Source organism: Cnephaeus nilssonii, assembly GCF_951640355.1.
Source record: "Cnephaeus nilssonii genome assembly, chromosome: 5".
In the NCBI taxonomy this organism is placed as follows: Eukaryota; Metazoa; Chordata; class Mammalia; order Chiroptera; family Vespertilionidae; genus Cnephaeus; species Cnephaeus nilssonii.
Genome location: NC_137076.1, coordinates 106,710,467 through 106,729,006, shown reverse-complemented (window position 1 = coordinate 106,729,006; position 18,540 = coordinate 106,710,467). Strand labels below are relative to the sequence as shown.

General features: G+C 56.7%; 1 protein-coding gene across 1 annotated transcript; it reads right to left on the bottom strand.

Annotated features, from left to right (window-relative positions):
- Positions 1-9,507: 9,507 nt before the first annotated feature.
- LOC307099107 (olfactory receptor 10AC1-like) lies at positions 9,508-11,795 on the bottom strand (the record flags this gene model as incomplete). Its single annotated transcript, XM_079770296.1, has 2 exons — positions 9,508-10,487; positions 11,738-11,795. 2 exons carry the CDS (start codon positions 11,793-11,795, stop codon positions 9,508-9,510), a joined length of 1,038 nt encoding a protein of 345 aa, XP_079626422.1.
- Between the last annotated feature and the right edge of the window lie 6,745 nt (positions 11,796-18,540).

The following is an 18,540-nucleotide window of genomic DNA, read 5'->3' as shown; positions in this document are numbered from 1 at the left end:
GACCAATAACATACTTGGCTATTCAAACTCTACAGGCAATTTTCCAGCAACATTGTAAAATTAAAAGTCCAATTTATTAACACTATTATATAATAGAGGATATCCCAAAGGTTTGGGTTTTAGTATCTTTAACAGCATAAATGGTATAAGCATATAAAAAGTATCATCTTAAAGTTGAAAAAAATTTTTTTACCTTCACTTTCTTTGTGAATGTTGAATAATAAACTCTTAATGTCAAATGAGGGGCAAACCACACAATAGAGTAGCTAACCAAAATAAACAGAATCTGCAGAAAAACAGACAATTCTAGCTTAGAAAATAAATGAAGACCAACCAAAAAGGAACAGGCCAAAGCCGTTTATTCAGAGCTCGCCGTACGGCAAAGGGGTCAATGCCTGCCCCCCAGCTTCGGCAGGCAGCGGGCAGGGGCAGCGGCTTCCGGTGGGCTCTCATTGGGGCTGTTGGCTGGGGAAGCCGGAGGCAGCTTACCAGAAGTGGGGCGTCCATGTGATTGGTTAGGGGTGCATGCTTGACATTTTCTGGTTGGTCCTAACTTAGAAGTGGGGACAAAAATTAAGGAAGCTGTCAGTTATTGATCAAGCCCAGGTCATTTGGGGCCAACTGTGACAGAAGTTACTGTTTAGCTTCCTGGATGGTTTGAGAGATAGCAATCTGGCTCCCTGGGGTGTTTACTGAAGATAAGGGGTTGGTTGATAAGGGGTTTAGGGAAGATACGTGCAGCCAGGCAGGTCAGAATCCGGTTTCTACGTCTGCTCTGGCCATTGTCCGCGTGTATATTCGGTATCAGAGGTATAACTCCCAGGTTGCCTCATTCTGTCCTTTGCATACTATTGAGGCAGGGCTTCCCTGAGACCTGAGAATTGCTGCAAGGATTCCTTCGGAGTGAAAATACCGAGAAAGGTTGCCTCTGCGTCTTCACCTGGGGAACGGGGATAGCGATACCTATTTCGGGACTGGCACGAGGACCGCAGAGCAGGCGTCAGTCCGGTCCCCTCGCCTAATGGACTTCCTGGGACGAGGCCTGGGCCAGGCTGGACCTAGAAGGCTGGGGCAGCCATGAGCCGCCCCCCAGATGGGGCAGGGCCGGGGACAGATCAGATCCGGTGGGACTGCCGCCCGCCAGCCACTTCGGAAAGGGGGCGCTCACGTCCAGCCCGCCGGCCCACCAGGGCCACGACCGTGCCCCGCACCCGGCCGGCCCACGGCGCCACACCCACCACCACGCCAGCCCTCGCACCAGCCGCCACTGTGGCAGGAAGTGCCTCACGGCTTACCGGCTCACCGGAAGCCGACTCGCCGCGGAGGCTCCTGGGAGTTGTAGTCCCCACTCCCCAAGACCAGGGACAGCTACGCAGTGTTGAGAGGTCTGCCAGCGTGGTCTGCCCACTGCCGGACCCCAGGCTGGTCTCGGGTGGCCAACACCTGGGACCTGGTGGGTTCTGAGGCCCCGGTTGCACCTCGGGTTGGCGGTTCCCTCCGCGCCAGGCTGCAGAGCGGACACGCGTGGCAGACTCCACGCTGGGAAGGGTGCTCCATGCGGGCCGGTGGGCGGCTGCACCTGCCAGCCGCGGGTCGGGGTTCCTGTCTGGTTCGGGGAGGGCTGCGGGCAGGTCTCTCTGCATCTCTGTCCCCCCGCAGCTCGGCCACATCCGAGTTCACCATCCGCAGGGACCAGCGACAGCCTTGCCGGGTCAGCTGGGGGCCAGCTCTCCCGCCAATGGTCACCCCTCTTTCCCGATGGTGGATTTGCTTCTGTCCCTTGACCCCGAGCTTCTCTGCGCACCCAGGTCCCTGAGTTCGGCGCAGGTGGCCAGGCGTCCTTTGGGCAGGAGGGGCTGATGAGGAAAGGGCCCCTCTCTCCGACCCTCCCGCACTGCGTGGACCCCACGTCGCAGCCAGCGGTGGGCTCCGAGCGCTGAGGCTGCGGAGTGATGGTTATTTCGGGGATCCACATGCCTGTCTTCCTTGGACAAACCTACTGAGTGTCTGTGTCAGAGTCCTGGAAGCACAGGGTCCCCTCCGTGGCTGGGGTGCTGTGGAGCTGTGGGTCAGGTAACAGAAGGGCCCCGAACCTCCGCTGCTCCTTTTCTTTTCGGTTACACTTTCAGGGTTTACTCCTTCTTTCTGCCCTCGTCTTCTGAGCTGAAGGTCATTAACGATCAGTTTTATTTAATGCAGTTCTTAGCGCTGTGATTCTCCTCAGTGTGTGTACTTATCCACCAACGTTGACATGTAGTGCTTTTGCAGTTGTCATAAATATTTTTGCATTCTTTTTGTTATTTTCAAGTTTTGTTGTTTTTTGGTTCAGAGAGTGGCATCTATGCAGTACTGATTTTTTAAAATACTTGCTGAGGTTTATTTTTTAGCCTGTCAATTTTTAAAAATAATTTTTTTTATTGGGTTCAGACCGGAATGGAGAGGGACAGAGAGATAAAAACATCAATGATGAGAGAGAATCATTGATTGGCTGCCTCTTGCGCGCCCCCTACTGGGGATCGAGCCTGCACCCCTGCCTGTTTGAACCCGAGACCCTTCAGTCCCCAGGCCAATGATCTATCCACGGAGCCAAACCGGCTAGGACGTAGCTTGTCAATTTTTATAACTACCCCAAATGTGCTAAGAAAGAATGTAAATTTTCTCACTATCAAGTACATTCTTCTGTCTGATCCAATAGATCAGCTTCTAAGTTATTCAAATGTGACGCACCCTTACTATGTTTCTTGTGCAGCCTTGTAGTCATTTCTAAAAATGTCCACTGGAATCTTCTCCCTGGGGCAGCCGGTCTGTCCGGTTCTCCTCCTTGCCTCCGTGTGTGTTCTCTGTGCATTTGAGCTCCAGCCGCATCATGCCCATTTATCCGGGACACAGACCTAACAGGCCCTGGCTCCTGGTGCCTGCATCGTCTGTTTGCACTGGGCTGTTCTCTCCTGCTTTTGTGTGTCTTGTATTTTCATTTCACCAATTCCAGACACTGTGTGCAGGCGAGAAGAGACTTCTGCAGGGCTGTCACTGTATGTGAAACCGGAAGGTCAGGAGGTACATGCCCTTGACCAGAATCGAACTTGGGACCCTTCAATCCGTGGGTGGCTGCTCTAACCCCTGAGCCAAACCAGCTAGAGAGCAAACTTATTTTTATAAGTAGAAAAACTGTGTTGTAAAATAACATTAAATGTATATGTATATAATAAGTACATAAACCAGTAATATGGTTGTTTATTGTCATGATCAAGTACGTACTGTACATGCCAGTACGTGCTACACTTGTACGTGACTGGCAGTGCGGGTTTGTTTACTTCCGCATCACCACAGACCCGGGAGTCACGTGTTAGCTCTGATGTTATGCGGGCTACGATGTCATTAGGCGATATTCTTAGCTCCGCTGTACCCTGAGGGGACCACGCTGTCCCGTGGCCACGCGGTGCAGGACTACAGGGCAAGCAGCACAGATTATTCCTTGTTTGGTGCTGTTTGTAGCTCGCCCTACCTAATGCTGCCGCCCTCCTCTGTGCAGAGGCCACATGATGGCTCTTTGTGGGGTGCGCAGCCGGCAACACCAGCAGGGGCTCCCCAGCAGACTTCTGTGTGGACCCCCGGCTCCTGGCCCAAGGTTCCCTCTCAAGGCCGCATTCCTCACCCAGCAGGCAGCCTGCATGGTCAGTGTCCTGCAGTAGAATCAAGCCCACTCGCCTCCCCCACACCCCCATTCCAGTGAATGCAGACAGTGCGGGTGCTCTCGCTCCTGCCCCCTCCCCTCCCCTGGCCGCCGTGGGGGGCCCTGGCCAGCCTCTAACTTCCACGTTCTTCAGCTGGGAAGCTGGCACCTGCTCCGGGTTCCCCACGCCCTACACTTTCACAGGAGCTGTCTCCTGTTTCCTTCCTGTGAACTGTGCGCCTCAGAGTGTCTGCAGCTGGACACACATCGGCCTGGGGTGCGGTTACTCCCCCACTTTCTCAGCTCCATCCAGTCTCCATGCACAGTTCCCTGGGACCCGCCTCCCTTGGCTGGTGAGGGGAAGACAACCCATCCAACTCTCCTTCAGTAGATGGCGCTCCAACCACTTCCCTCTCAAGGGAGAGGCCTGTAGGGCATGTCTAGCAGCTGCTCCTCAGAATTTGGTTGTTTGGGGTTTGACATCACAGAATCCACACCAGGGAGAAACTGGACGGGTGGTGTCAGAAGGTTTTTATCAAGAAGTCTTAACACATCTGGGGTGGACAGCTGCGGACATGCTGCAGGCGGGAAACCCTCCAGCGAGAAGCCCGGTATCACTGTTACAGAATTTACCGGGCGACCGGAAAATGGGCAGGAGTACCGGAGGCACAGGAGAAACCCATTCATTTCCAGGCGTTTCACCTGGACCGGCACAGGACTCAGGGGAGGCCGTTTCTCTCCCAATCCTGAGCCCCCCAACATGGAGGAAGCTTTCCCTTTATCCCTTCGGTTTCTTTGTCCCCCAAATGTGGATCAGACTTCCGGACCTTTCGCGGGCTTTGCAAAAAGCTCCATGTGCTGGGATGGGGCCGTGGGGCCACATCTCACGGCCTGGCCTGGCGCCAGCGCTGATAACCCCCTCTGGGGTTGTGTATTGTTCATGGTTTATGGCCTCTCTAAAATGGGGGTAGTACTTAGGTAAACAGGTCTTGAAGAACCAGATAATTAAAGCGACAGTGACTAGACTATAGGCTAACAAGAATGTGCATTAGGTTACTGGCACAGATTCAGATTGCTAGCCCCCCAAGAATGTCTCATTTTCGCCATCATCACTGTGCACAGGGATTGACCCCGAGGCGACAGGTACCACTTTAGAGAACTGGGAAAAGCCTGTGTTCTTAAAACGAATGCCAGGATGGTGATGATGCTCTAGAGAGGCATATATCCTATAATAAAAGGCTACTATGCAAATTGTCCCTGCCACCGGGAGTTCAACCAGGAGTTCAACCAGGGGGCGGGGCGGGGCCGGCTGGCCAAACGCCCATGGCCCCTCCCCTCAGCTGGCCCCAGCCCGGTAGGGGCGGGCTGGCCAGACCCCAACCATGCACAAATTCGTGCACCGGGCCTCTAGTTTATATAGAACATACTTAATTACAACGTCCATCTGTAGCTACAGTAACTGTGACTATTGAGCTTTGATGTATGTGAATAAATTAACCCATTAAGCAACAGACCTAAGCAGTACCAGGACACTCCCATGGCTATACAGGGGTTCTGTGCCTGCGGAGCTACAGAAAAAGAATTTTATTTATTTATTAACTACATTAGTCATTGAACATAACGGTGACCTTGAAGACATATACCCCATAATATCCAGAATGACATCTGTCGAGACTTTCCACACTAAATCCTACCCTTTTGTCTTTGCAATATACATTATAATGGGAACAACCTGAATTTATTATTAAACCACATGGCCACACACCGTATCACATACCCTTTGGGGTTTTTTGTTTGTTTGTTTACTGGCAAGTATTACAGAACCCCCTGGATCTGGAAACCAACACTTCCATGACATCTCTTACATCACACATATAACTTTTGTTTGTACGCGTATTAAATGTGTAAGCTTAGGATTCCTTTCTCTGGCAGGCTGGTGGGCTGCCTAACGTGAAAACTGTTTGACTGGAGACCACTAGAAACAATCTACATATATAAAAGCCTACGCGACCATTCCGACAGAACGACCGAACGACTAGTCACTATAATGCACACTGACTACCAGAGGGCAGATGCTCAGCACAGGAGCTGCTCCCATCCCGCAGGCGATGGGCCTGCCAGCCAACCTCCGGGTCCCTCCCCCCGACCGGCAAGCCCCCATCACCTGATCAGGGCTGGGCCCCCAGACTGGGATGTGGAACCGGGGGTGGGTGGCGGCAGACATGGCCCCTTTCCCAGGGAGGCTGAGAGATGGCTCCCTCCTTGGGGCCGGTGGCCAACCTCCTGGGTCCCTCCCTCCATCCCTCCCTCCAGGCTGGCAGGTCCCAATCACCTGATTGGGGCCGGGCCCTGGGCTGGGACAGGGAACCAGGGGTGGGTGGCGGCAGATGCGGGTAGCGAGGGAAGGAGGAGGTGGGGAGGTGGGGAGGCAGGGAACCTGATTGGCCCTGATCACCGGCCAGGCCCAGGGACCCCACCCGTGCACAGATTTTGTGCACTGGGCTTCTAGTCTATATATACAAAAGCCTAAGCAACCACTCCACTGTTCGACTGAGCTATGATGTGCTCTGACCACCAGGGGGCAGACGCTTAATGCACAGGCATGGAAACATGGAACAGACTGATGAATCTCAGAGGGAAGGGGGGACAGGGAGGACGGGAAGAGATTAACCGAAGATCTTATATGCATACTAGAGGCTCGGTGCACAGATTCGTGCACTGGTGGGGTCCCTAGGCCTGGCCTGCAGGAATTGGGCTGAAACCAGCAGTCCAACATCACCTGAGGGGTCCCGGATTGCGAGAGGGTGTGGGCCAGTCTGAGGAACCCCACCAGTGCACAAATCTGTGCATCGGGCCTCTAGAGAACAATAACAGATAACTTTCTTTCCTGGGCATACTCCAGCTTGCAAGGAGATAAGTGAAGTTCCAGGTGCCAGTTAGGCAGAAGGAACTGAAAGCCACAATTAAGTTTGTGAGTTGATGCTGCAGCTGCCTGTGGGTTTAATTTTGTTTACCCAAAAAACTTGGGTGTTAAAGACTAATGGAGGATGTAAAACACAGCCTTGGACACACAAGACAGAAAACTGGCACTGTGCCCTGACTGGTTTGGCTCAGTGGATAGAGCATCGCCCGGACTGAAGGGTCCCGGGTTCCAGTCAAGGGCTCGATCAATGTTTCTAACTCTCTATTCTTCCCCCTTCCTCTGTAAAAAAAAAAAAATCAATAAAAATATCTTTTAGCCCTAGCCGGTGTGGCTCAGTGGAAATGAAAAACATAGTCACTGAAATTTAAAACTCAACATGAACATACTCGAAGAATATGTCAAACGGTAGATCAGACTCAGCTGAAGGGAAAGCAAACACAGAGCTAAGCAACTCAGCAGAGAGAGACGGGAATGTGAACCAACGGGAAACACAGACAAGGCAGGGAACATGGAAGAAAAGCAAATATTCAGAGAGGTAATGGCTCGGACTGGACGGAAGACGGGAGTCAGATTTGGGCAGCACCGTATGCGCCTGGCCGGATAAACACAAGGAAATTCTCAGCTGAGTGTGCGCGTCTGTGCAGGGTGAGCTAAGTCACTCCCGAGCTGCACTCACGGCCTCGGACCCGTGGTTCGGCCCGCGGTCTGCAGGGCTGAGCCTCCACCACGGGCAGTTGCTGGATGGGTCCCAGCTGCCTGGCGACCCAGATCCCTGCCGCCGGCGCCTGCGCGCCCCGCGCCCCCTTCGCTGAGACCCAGTGGAGCTCACCCAGACCAGGCTCCTTGGTTTGGAACTGGGCGGTCCCGCCCTCGCCCGGGAACCCCAAAGCGCTCCGCCCGGGGGCCCCGGAGGGGCTGGTGCCCGGTCCTACCTCTCTGGGGGCACTTCGCCTCGCCCCCGGCTGGCCCCTCCGGCGCGGCTGCTCCTCGGGCCGGGCGGGCGGAGCCTCGTCCGTTTCTCCCGCGGCCCGCGGTCTGTGCGCGGCCGTGGACCCAGCTCCCCAACCGCACCGCGTGTGGGACTTCGCAGCCGCCGCGGGGAAAGCCTTCCGGCTGCCAACCGCCCGCCCGCCCGCCGGCTTCCGGGTGGACGGGGCCGCCGGGGTCCCCCGGCCCGCTGCCCGCCTCCCACCGCAAAGCGCCGGCTCCCAGCGAAGCTCCAGAGCCCCCTGGCCTGGGCGCACTATTCCCCCGAGGGTGCCTCCCCCCGGAGGGTGCCTCCCCCGAGGGTGCCTCCCCCGGAGGGTGCCTCCCCCGAGGGTGCCTCCCCCCCCCCCCGAGGGTGCCTCCCCCGGAGGGTGCCTCCCCCCGAGGGTGCCTCCCCCGAGGGTGCCTCCCCCCCCCCCGAGGGTGCCTCCCCCGGAGGGTGCCTCCCCCCAGAGGGTGCCTCCCCCGAGGCCGCGTTCCCCGGCGGGTAGACCTCAGGTGTGTCCCCACCGCCAGCGCGCACCCAGCTGCCGACGGTTAGGGGAACTGGCCACGGCTTCCGCACGTCCTGGCGCGTTAGTTACCGGCCAGGACACTGAGTGGCAGCCCTGCCCGGGCACGGGTTACCGGGAAGGTGCCAGGCAGCGCCCTTAGGACAGGCAGAAGGGGCTGCTGTGCTTGCGGGCGGCGCGGCGCCTCCGAGTCCTAACCCGACGGGAGGGGCCGCCCGCTCTGGGGTCGCACGGCTCCGGGCGGCGAGGCCAGTGCCCCGGGCCGGCCCCCTGTGCTGCTGTCGCACCTCCGACCCTGACCCAGGAGGTATTCGGGGTCCCACTCCGGGCGCATGATGGCACCACGTCTAAAGGCCCGAGGCCAGCAGCCTGAGCACCTGGGGCCCCGCCACCTGTAAGCCCCGCCCCCCCAGCAGCCTGGGCGCGGCTCAGCCTGGCGCATGCGCCAACGCGCTGCTGCTCGGCTGCCTTGGGTCTGGGGCCACACCGCGACCCCGCCGCCCTGCGCAGCGAGGCCGACCCTGATGCTAGCGAGGTGGACACCCTGGAGAGGAAGGTGGCCGCCCGTGTGCAGCCGCCAGGGAACCACTACTGACATCCAGCACCAGAGGCAGTTTGTGGCCGGCCTTTATTTAAAGGGGCCACACAGGGTGTCCTCTGTGTCTTACTTCTCACACTCAGCACCGTGTCTGCTGTGCTGCTTCTCCGCCGGCAACAGCCGGCCGCCCTTTCAATGCCCGTAGCGGTCCCCGGCTGCCTCTGCCAGGCGTCCTTGGTGACGATCACGCTCACGAACAGCTGGATGGTTTCCAGGCTCGTCTATTCTAACTGTGCTGCCACGGGCTCCGACATCAGTACTCATTTCTCTTCAAGACACTCCTTGTGCCCTAGCTGGTGTGGCTCAGTGGATAGAGTCAGCCTGCAGACGGAAGGGTCCCAGGTTTGATTCTGATCAAGGGCACAAGCCTGGGTTGTGGGCTCCATCCCCAGTAGGGGGCGTGCAGGAGACAGCCGATCCATGATTCTCTCTCATCATTGATGCTTCTATCTCCTTCTTCCTCTCCCTTCCTCTCTAAAATCAATTAAAGGTATTACAAATAAAAAGACACTCCTGTGCCTCAGTTTGGAGCAGTGGTTCTCAGCCAGCGGAGGTTTTGCCCCCCACATTGGCAGTGTCTGATGAGCGTGTTGAGGATCCCGGCTGGGGCGTGGTGTGTGCTACTGCCGCCTAGTGGTGGGGGCGGGGATGCTGCTCCACATCCCACCGTGCACAGGAGGTCCTCCCGCAGCGGGCAGCCTCCAGCGCAAAACCTCCATGGAAGCTCCTCGGGTCCCGCCCCGCCGGCCTCGGGAGCCAGAGGTGGCGCCGTCCGTGAGGCGGAGTCAGGGCCGCCCCCTGCGGGCCTCCGGCGTTAGGTGACACGGGCCTGGCGGCCGGCCCCTGGCGGCCCGTGGCCGACCACCCGCAGCAGGGCGCCCCGCACGTCCCGGTTCCGCAGCGTGTAGATGGCCGGGTAGAGCAGCGGCGTGAGGTTGATGTAGACGAGGGACACCAGCTTGTCCTCGTCCAGGGAGCGGCTGCGCAGGGGCCTGGCGTACATGGCGGTGGCGCAGCCGTAGTGCAGCACGGCCACGGTGAGGTGCGAGCCCACCGTGTGGAAGGCCCTGCGGCGGCCCGCGGCGCCCCCCGCGCCCAGGATGACGAGCAGCACCCGCGCGTAGGACAGCAGGATGAGCGCCAGCGGCAGCACGAGCAGCAGCAGGCAGGCGGCCAGCAGCACGCGCTCCTGCCGCTCGCGGTCCCCGCACGCCAGCACCAGCACGGCCGGCAGGTCGCAGAACACGTGGTTGACGGCGCCGCCGCGGCAGAAGGGCAGCCGGAAGATGGCCGCGGTGAGGCCCAGCGCCAGGACGGAGCCGCCGGCGCAGCAGGAGGCCAGGAGGCCCCAGCAGAGCCCCGCCGTCATGAGCCGGGGGTAGTCGAGGGGGCGGCAGATGGCCAGGTAGCGGTCCAGGGCCATGGCGGCCAGCAGCAGGCACTCGGCGCCGCCCAGCGCCACGAACAGGCCCATCTGGGCGGCGCAGGTGGCGGGGGCCACGGCCTGGCCGCCGGGGGGCAGCAGGAAGCCGGCCAGCATGCGCGGGGTGAGCACCAGCGAGTAGGCCGCCTCCACGGCCGACAGCGCCCCCAGGAAGAAGTACATGGGCGTGCGCAGCGCGCGGTCCGCGGCCGCCAGGCCCAGGATCAGCAGGTTCCCCGCCAGCGTGGCCAGGTAGAGCGGCAGGAGCAGGGCGAAGAGCAGCGCCCGCAGCCACGGGGGCCACCCCGAGAAGCCCAGGATCACAAACTCCCGGGGGGCGGTCCCGTTGGCCCACGGGCTCATGGCGGGACCTGGGGGAGGGCGGGTGTGCGGGCTGCCGACGACAGGCAAGGGGACGCCCTCCCGGAAAGCACGGGTCCCTCGCCTCTCCGGGGCCCCAGCCCTCCCGGGGCCACCCTTACCGCTCACACCCCGCCCCGCCCCAGGCACCCGGGGTCTTCTCTGCAACCCAGTACTTCCCGCCCCTTCCCCACAGCCCAGCGCCCCCCGGAACCAGACGTGCGGGGCTGCGGTCCGCCCTCCTTCCGCCTCCCCTGCGCCGTGCGCCCGCCTGCGCGCAGGTGCCTTCTTCACAGCGCCCACCCTCCTTGTCCCTTCCAGCCTTCTAACCCCGGGGCATCGGCACCCACGGGGCCGGGCGGCCCAGCCCACGGCGAGGAGATGGCGCTGCTGCCTGGGGGGAGCCGACGGAGGGGACTCCGGCTTCTATGGGACCGCCTCCGGGCTGAGCGGGCAGGTTCTGCCGGATGGAGACGTCTCTCCTGCAGACAGAGCCACAGGGATGGGGGGGGGGCTTGAGCTTCTTAGGAGCCCCCGCCGGAGGCTGGGCGCACGCGCCTCCCCCCACCCCCTGCACCCCACTCCCCTCCGCTGCTGCTCCTATTCCTGGGGCTCACCTCCCAGCTCCTCGCTGACAGACCTCGTGAGGTCCCCTCCTCTCCTGCCCTTGCACCCCACTCCCGTTTCCTGGGACCCGCTGGAAGAGCTGGGAGAGCTCTGTGCGCCCTCCCCGCTGACCCCACGCTACGTCCGGGCACGTTTGCTGTCCTCTAACTCCACGGCTGTGGTGGAAACCCCACTAAACTCCGTCTCTGGAAAGGAAAGATTTGGGCCCTATTTGTTGTTTGCTGAGTCCCTGTAAGCAAAGGAGTTACTCAGCCCGCATTTCCCCGCATGCCGCCTCCGCTCAGGGTCCCTGTGGTGTCCCTAACCTGGATTCAGGCCCTGGAACCTCGACTCAGAAGACTCACCCCTTTACAACAGCCGATGGGCCCAATATCTGTTGGCTCCTCCCCTACAATCCCCAATCCCCCCCCCCCCCCCAATGGACCATTCATCTCAGATGTGGTCCATGCAATCAATCAGCTTCAAGGCAATGCCCTCCCCCAAAACTACCAGTCATGTTCGCTCCCCACCTGCCCCGTAACTCACTCAACTAAGAGACACGCTCCTCTCCTGTCTTCTCTCTCTCCGCGCCCCGGTCCTTAAACCTTACTCCTGGGATGTCTCCTTCCTGCTCACCTGTCCCAAGGAGCCTTACCTGGTTCGGTGGGAACGCTGCTTCGAAGCGCTTCCATACGGGACATAATGATGCCCATCGCCGCCCATCACACTGTCAGGCCAGGCTGGCATCATCCCTCATGTTTCACCAATGGCTCCTCTCCTCACGGGAGGCTGGAGGGCACCGAGGTCACTGTTATAGACCGACAGCCACTGCGCTGTGAACAGGCGACCGCCCCACACTGTGCCGGAGAGCCGGCCGCGATGTCCCAGAGCCCGTTCCTCACCTGGAAGATGAGAGGTGGACCAGGGGGTTTTAGAGTTTCCTCCGGTTCTGATGTTTTTATGGCTCAGCCGAAAGCTCTGTTTGTGGTTATGTGTTCATTCCCAAGCTACCTGGCCATCTGATAACCCAGATATCTGGCTGGCCAGAGTGGCTCAGTTGATTGGCATCCTATGCACCGAAAGGGTGGGGTTCCAGTCCCCGTCAGGCCACATATTGGGGTGGCGGGTTTGACCCCCAGTCAGGGTGCACACAGATTGATGTTGCTCTCTCACATCGATGCCTCTCTCTCTCTCTCTCTCCCCTTTCCTCTCTCTAAGCCTGCCTGCCCTCAGATGAGGATTAAAAAATACATCTTTAGATGTTTCAAAAGCCCATAAGGAAGTGGGAAGACCTGGGTTTAATTTAGAATTCTGAATCAGCCAGGGGGACATGGCATTAGGTGTGATATTGTTTGTGCCCATCTATGGGTCTCAGAGGCCCTTCGGCCAGTGTACGAGTGAACAGCAGAGCAGGCCTGGGTGTTTGCAGGTGTGCGCAGTGCATTGTGGGATGCGCTCTGCCTCGTCCTTGGACTCTGGGTGGCCTCAGGGCCGAGTCAGGAGAGCTGGCTCCGAGTCCTGCCTGGGATGTTGCTCAAGTCACTTCTTCCTCTGGATCTCAGATTCCTCATCCGCCTCCTTGATGTGGGACGCAGGCACCGTAGCCCCCAGCACCCCAAGATCTAACTGCCCATTTCTCTTGGGGTGAGGATGGCACAGGCACAATCAGGCTTTGGGTGCACACACACCTGGGCTTTGTCTCGGCCCTTCCTCTGACCAGCGGAGACTGAGGGAGCGGCTGAGGCCTTCGAAACCCGGGGGGAAGTGATGGGCTGAGTGATGGGCTGAAGCGAGGACCGGGAAGTGCCTGGCCAGCAGGGCCTGCGCACAGGGAGTCGTATTGAATAAAAAACCCCAAATATCAACACATGCTCGATGCTTTCCTGGCTCCCTGCTCCCGGTGACCATCCAGGATGGAAGCGTTGCCTGGAGAGACCAGGAAACCAGGGCGAGGACCTGGAGGCGCAGGCGGAGCAGACCAGGGCTACCCGTCCAGTGCTCCATCCGAGGCCCGCTGTGCCTTCACCTCTCCAGCCTTTGCCGCTCCTCCCCGCCTCCCTGCTGGCTCCTCCTGCATGGTCTCCTGGCTCCCCGCTGCCTCCAGTGGCAATACCCCCAGGCGCCCAGGGGAGCGAGGTCAGAATCACAACAGCCACCCCTGCTGTCGCTGTCACGGCGTCTGCTGAGCCCCAAGCACTCCGCATGCACAGTGCGGTTTCATTTGGGCAGGTCGCTGGGGAGCAGGGCATTGCTATTATTATTATTTACAGATGAGGAAGCTGAGACTGAGCGAGATCAACCTGTTCATGGGGTCACCCAGTGTCTCCCTGGGCTGGGGTTTGTCCCCAGGTCCGACTGATTCCCAAATCTGTGCTGTTATGCAGGGAGTTTCTCTCTCTGTCAGTCCTTCCTCACCAAACAAAGGACATGGAAAAGGAGTGGAGGACAGAGAACGAAGCCGTCTTAGAGGCAGGAGGTGCAGAAGCAGGAGGAGGTGTGTGACCAGAAACAGGCGGAGCCTGCCGAGGGCCGTGGGAGACAGATTAGGAGTGAAGACATGTGCTGTTTGGCAGTGTCCCCAGCGCACATGGTTCACCAGGCTCTGAGCTAACACAGAGAAACAGACAGACAGAGAGACAGAGACAGGAAAATCTCCCATGTCCCCCAGCCTTCTGGTCCCAACACCCCCTCCTCAGAATTTCCTCTCTATGGCAAACGTGGGTTTCAGCCGGTGAATTCTACCAGGGGCTCTGCACTCAGTACCTGGCACCCTCACCCCACAGGAGCCATCTCCCGTGGCATCCCTGGAGGGAAAAGACAGGAATATGAAAAATCATTAAAGGAGACACCCAGACTCAGGGTCACCAGAGCCCAATGCCAGCCAGAATCACTCCTCAGCGCCTCGGTTGACCAGGCCCGTTGCCCACTGTTCCAACAGGGCTTCTGAGGGAGGGAGAGGTCCCACCTGGGTGAGGAGCGGGTGCCCTGAATTCTGGTGAGACGTGCCGGCTCCAACCACACAATTCGGACACACCTTCCCTGCTTGGTCCCACCCTCGCCATCTCTGCCCCACCTGGCCCTCGCCACAGTCACATAGCTACTGCATCTGTCTACCCCTCGTTTCTCCCTGACCTGACACCTACTTCTCCATAGCACTGTCCTTCCGCACCTGAAATCTACTCATTCTTCAAGGCCACGATGGACTATCAGCTCCTTTATGCATAAAAAAAACAAAGTAGCAGAGTAGATTGTAGACGGATTTTATAGGAAATGGAGAGCAGGCAGACTCCACCACATCGAGGTCTCCTCCCAGGACCTTCCAACTTCTGTCCCCAGGGCCCTCAGTCAGGAAGTTACCTAATAGGTTTCTCGGGGCCCACTTAAGGGTCTGGCTGCATCGAAGCTCCAGAGCCTCATTAACGATCTTCTCCCCCAACGGTGGTACCCGGGGAGCATGAGGACTCAGGAGGCTGGGCTGCAGGGATGAGATGGGGGAGGACTTGGGAAATCTGACGGGGTCTCCAGGGAGAGTCTGAAAATTCTGGGCCAAGGGAACAGGAGGCCAAGTCCCCGCAGTGAGGAAGAAATTGTCTGTAGCAAGAGCTGGGGGGAAACTGGAGCCCAGGGGAATGAGTCTCCCAAAGCAGGTTGGAGACAGCTCCCTGGAGAGAGGAAAAGAAAGTTACCGCTTTCTCCACATTTCCCCAAAGTTGGAACCAAGGAGTAGCTAGGGAACTGGAGGTCTCAGAACAGACTGACTGGTGTAGTTGATGGGGGTAGAAATCTTCATCATCACCATCACCACCACCACCACCACCACCACCATCACTACCACCATCATCACTACCACCATCACCAGTACCACACCATCACCACCACTGTCATCACCATTATCACCACCATCACCACCACCATCACAACTACCACGACCACCATCACTGGAAAATACTGGAAAGTGCTGAACAAAACCCAACAACACAGACTTCTTGTGTTTTCATCGCCCATTTGCTGAGAAAATGATAGCATTGAAGGTTATATGTTTTTTCTTTAAACATTCTTTTATTGATTTCAGTGAAGAAGGGAGAGGGAGAGAGAGAGAGAGAAACATCAATGATGAGAACCATTGATCTGCTGCCTCCTGTACATCCCCTATTGGGGATCAAGCCTGCAACCCGGGCAGGTGCCCTTGACCAGAATCAAACTTGGACCCTTCAATCCACAGGCCGACGCTCTATCCACTGAGCCAAACCAGCTAGGGCAGGATATATGGTTTTGTATTCAGCTATTCCCATTTAATATTGAATTATACACATTTTCCATGTATTATATATTCATTCTCTTTGTCTATTTCAAGCATTAATTTATTTTTTTAAAATATTTAATACCTGGTTCAAAATTCAAAGGTTATAGCCCTAGCCGGTTTGGCTCAGTGAATAGACCTTCGGCCCACAAACTGAAGGGTCCCGGGTTTGATTCTGGTCAAGGACATGTACCTCGGTTGCAGGCTCAATCCCTGGCCCTGGTCGGGGCACGTGTAGAAGGCAACCAATCGATGTGTCTCTCTCACATTGATGCTTCTGTCTCTCCCCCTCCCTTCCACTCTCTCTAAAAATCAATGGAAAAATATCCTGGGCCCTAGCCGGTTTGGCTCAGTGGATAGAGCGTCAGCCTGTGGACTGAAAGGTCCTGGGTTCGATTCTGGTCAAGGTCACGTGCCTGGGTTGCGGGCTTGCCCCAGTAGGGTGCATTCAGGAGGCAGCTGATCATCTCATCATTGATGTTTCTACCTCTCCTTTCCTCTCTGAAATCAATAAAAGAAATATTTTTAAAAAGAAAAATATATACATGGGTGAGGATTAACAACAAAAGAATAAAATTAAAAATAAAGTTCACAGGGTATAAAAGTATAGCTGCCCCAGGACCCCTGCTCCGCACTCACCCAGAGGCAACCGCTTTTGTCAGGTTCGTGTTTCTCGGCACAGAGTATTCTAGGTACATACAGCATAGCATGTGTGTGTGTGTTATTTGCAATTTTTAACGGACAAAATATTGGCAGCATCCTCAATTTCTTATTATAAGTCCTCTTTCACTTAGCAGTATATCTTGGAAATCATTCTGTATTCATATATTTTAATTTATGTAACAAACATTTATGCCCTAACCGGTTTGGCTCAGTGGATAGAGCGTCGGCCTGCGGACTGAAGGGTCCCAGGTTGGATTCCGGTCAAGGGCATGTACCTTGGTTGCGGGCACATCCCCGGTAGGGGGTGTGCAGGCGGCAGCTGATTGATGTTTCTCTCTCATCGATGTTTCTAACTTTCTATCCCTCTCCCTTCCTCTCTGTAAAAAATCAATAAAATATATGTTAAAAAATGTCCTTGTCCCTGGGTTATTTGGAACGCTTGAAACTAGTAGGTCAAAGGGTCTGTGTGTTTCAAATGTTGTTACTGACATGTTACTCTCTAAACATGACAGCCCTTGGCGCGTCCATGTGGAACATATGAAGGTACCCCCTTCTCCACGCTTTCGCCGGCACAGCAGGGAGGCAGCCTGTCGTTGGTGATGCAGTAGACGTTGCTGTCTTGGTATAATTTTCACTTGTGCTTCTCAATGGGTAAAGTTGACCTTTCTATATTTTTAAATATATTTTATTGATTTTTTACAGAGAGGAAGAGAGAGGGATAGAGAGTTAGAAACATCGATGAGAGAGAATCATTGATCAGCTGCCTCCTGCACACCCCCTACTGGGGATGTGCCCGCAACCAAGGTACATGCCCTTGACCGGAATCGAACCTGGGACCCTTGAGTCCGCAGGCCGATGCTCTATCCACTGAGCCAAACCGGTTTCAGCACCTTTCTATATTTTTAAAAGATGTATTTTTGGCTGGTTATTCATATTCTCTCTTTTTTTTTATTTGCCTTTGGGTTTTTTTCTTATTGGTTGTAACTTGTTTTTAATTTCCTGGTTTGATATTTGTCTTCTGATGTTGTTTATAGTGGGTTTGCCATGGAGAATTATTTTATTTCAATGTAGTCAGACTTATATATTTTTTAATAGCGTCTGTTTGTGCATCATACTGGAAGACTATCCACATTCTACATAAAAAACATTTGCCTCTGCTTTCTCCTTAAACGTTTATGGTTTGGTTCCTTAAACGTTAAATGTTGGATCCATGTTTATCCTGTAAGATGTAGGTTGGAATCCAGTTGTATTTTCACTTGTTAGCCATCATTTAAAAAATAAACATTTAGCCCCTCAGTGTGGCTCGGTGGTTGAGCAGCAACCTATGAACCAGGTCACAGTTGGGTTCCTGGTCAGGGCACAGGCCCGGGTTGCGGTTGTGGCCTCGATCCCCAGTGTGGGGCGTGCAGGAGGCAACCCATCCATGATTCTCTCACATCACTGATGTTTCTATCTCTCTCCCCCTCTCCCTTCCTCTCCCTGAAGTCCATAAAAACATATTTAAGAAATAAATAAACATTTAAAATGACCTAATAGACTTACAGATAAGGCAGAAAGCAATAGCACCGTTGGGGGGAACTTCACAAAGTGAAGAAATAGAACATTTCCAGAATCCCAGCCTCCTCCGGGCCCCTCGCCACTGCCCTCCCGCTTCCCCACGAGAGAATGCATTGTCTGTCAGACCTTGTTTCTTTCTGGGTTTGCCATCAAGGGGTGTGAGGACAGGACAAGTGGAGTAAGGTGTTTCCAGATGCCAGTTTGTCCCGGTGGTGATCTGGGGAACTGAAGTCGAATCCCTGGCACCGCTCTCTCCGGTGCGTGGGCATCAGGCACCGGGACAGGCACCCGCCCAGCAAACAGGAGCACAAGTGAGAAAAGCTGGACTCGCCGGCGCCCCAGCTACGCGGAAGGGTGATGCCGGCCCCCAAGTCACCGCCCGGGGCTCGGGGTGGATCTGGAGAGCTCGGTCCCCTAAAGAGGGCACCCCGCAGGAGTGCCAGTGAGGAGAGGGGCACCCCACACTCCCGTGGGTCCAAAGAGCGAAGAGGCCCCCCATTCCAGGTGACTCACTCAGGACAGAGCCAGCCCCGGGGGGGTCACCCCCCCGCCTTCACCAGCGTCGGCAGCCCAGGCGGCGGTGCCGGTCTCTGGACAGAGAGCTTCGACCCTGACCTTCCTCGTGACCCCCTGTGACGCCGCTCTAAAGTGTGTATTTTAAGGGAGGCTGGAGTATTGGGGGGCGGGGTCCCTCCAGGCACGCGCAGTGCATGTCTGATTCTTGGCAACAAAACCCTTCGAGAACCCCACTGCGCCCCGCGCCCGGGTGGGCGTCGTGCAACAGTCCCGCCGCGGGAGCTCGTGCGGGGGTTCGGGGGTTCGGGGGTTCGGGGGTTCGGGTGCGGGACTCGCTTTCCGTTGGGGGCAGGTGGGAAAGGAAGCGAAGCTGGGGAGAAAGAACTTTATTTCCAACCGGAGCCGGGGGCGGGGCCCGGGGA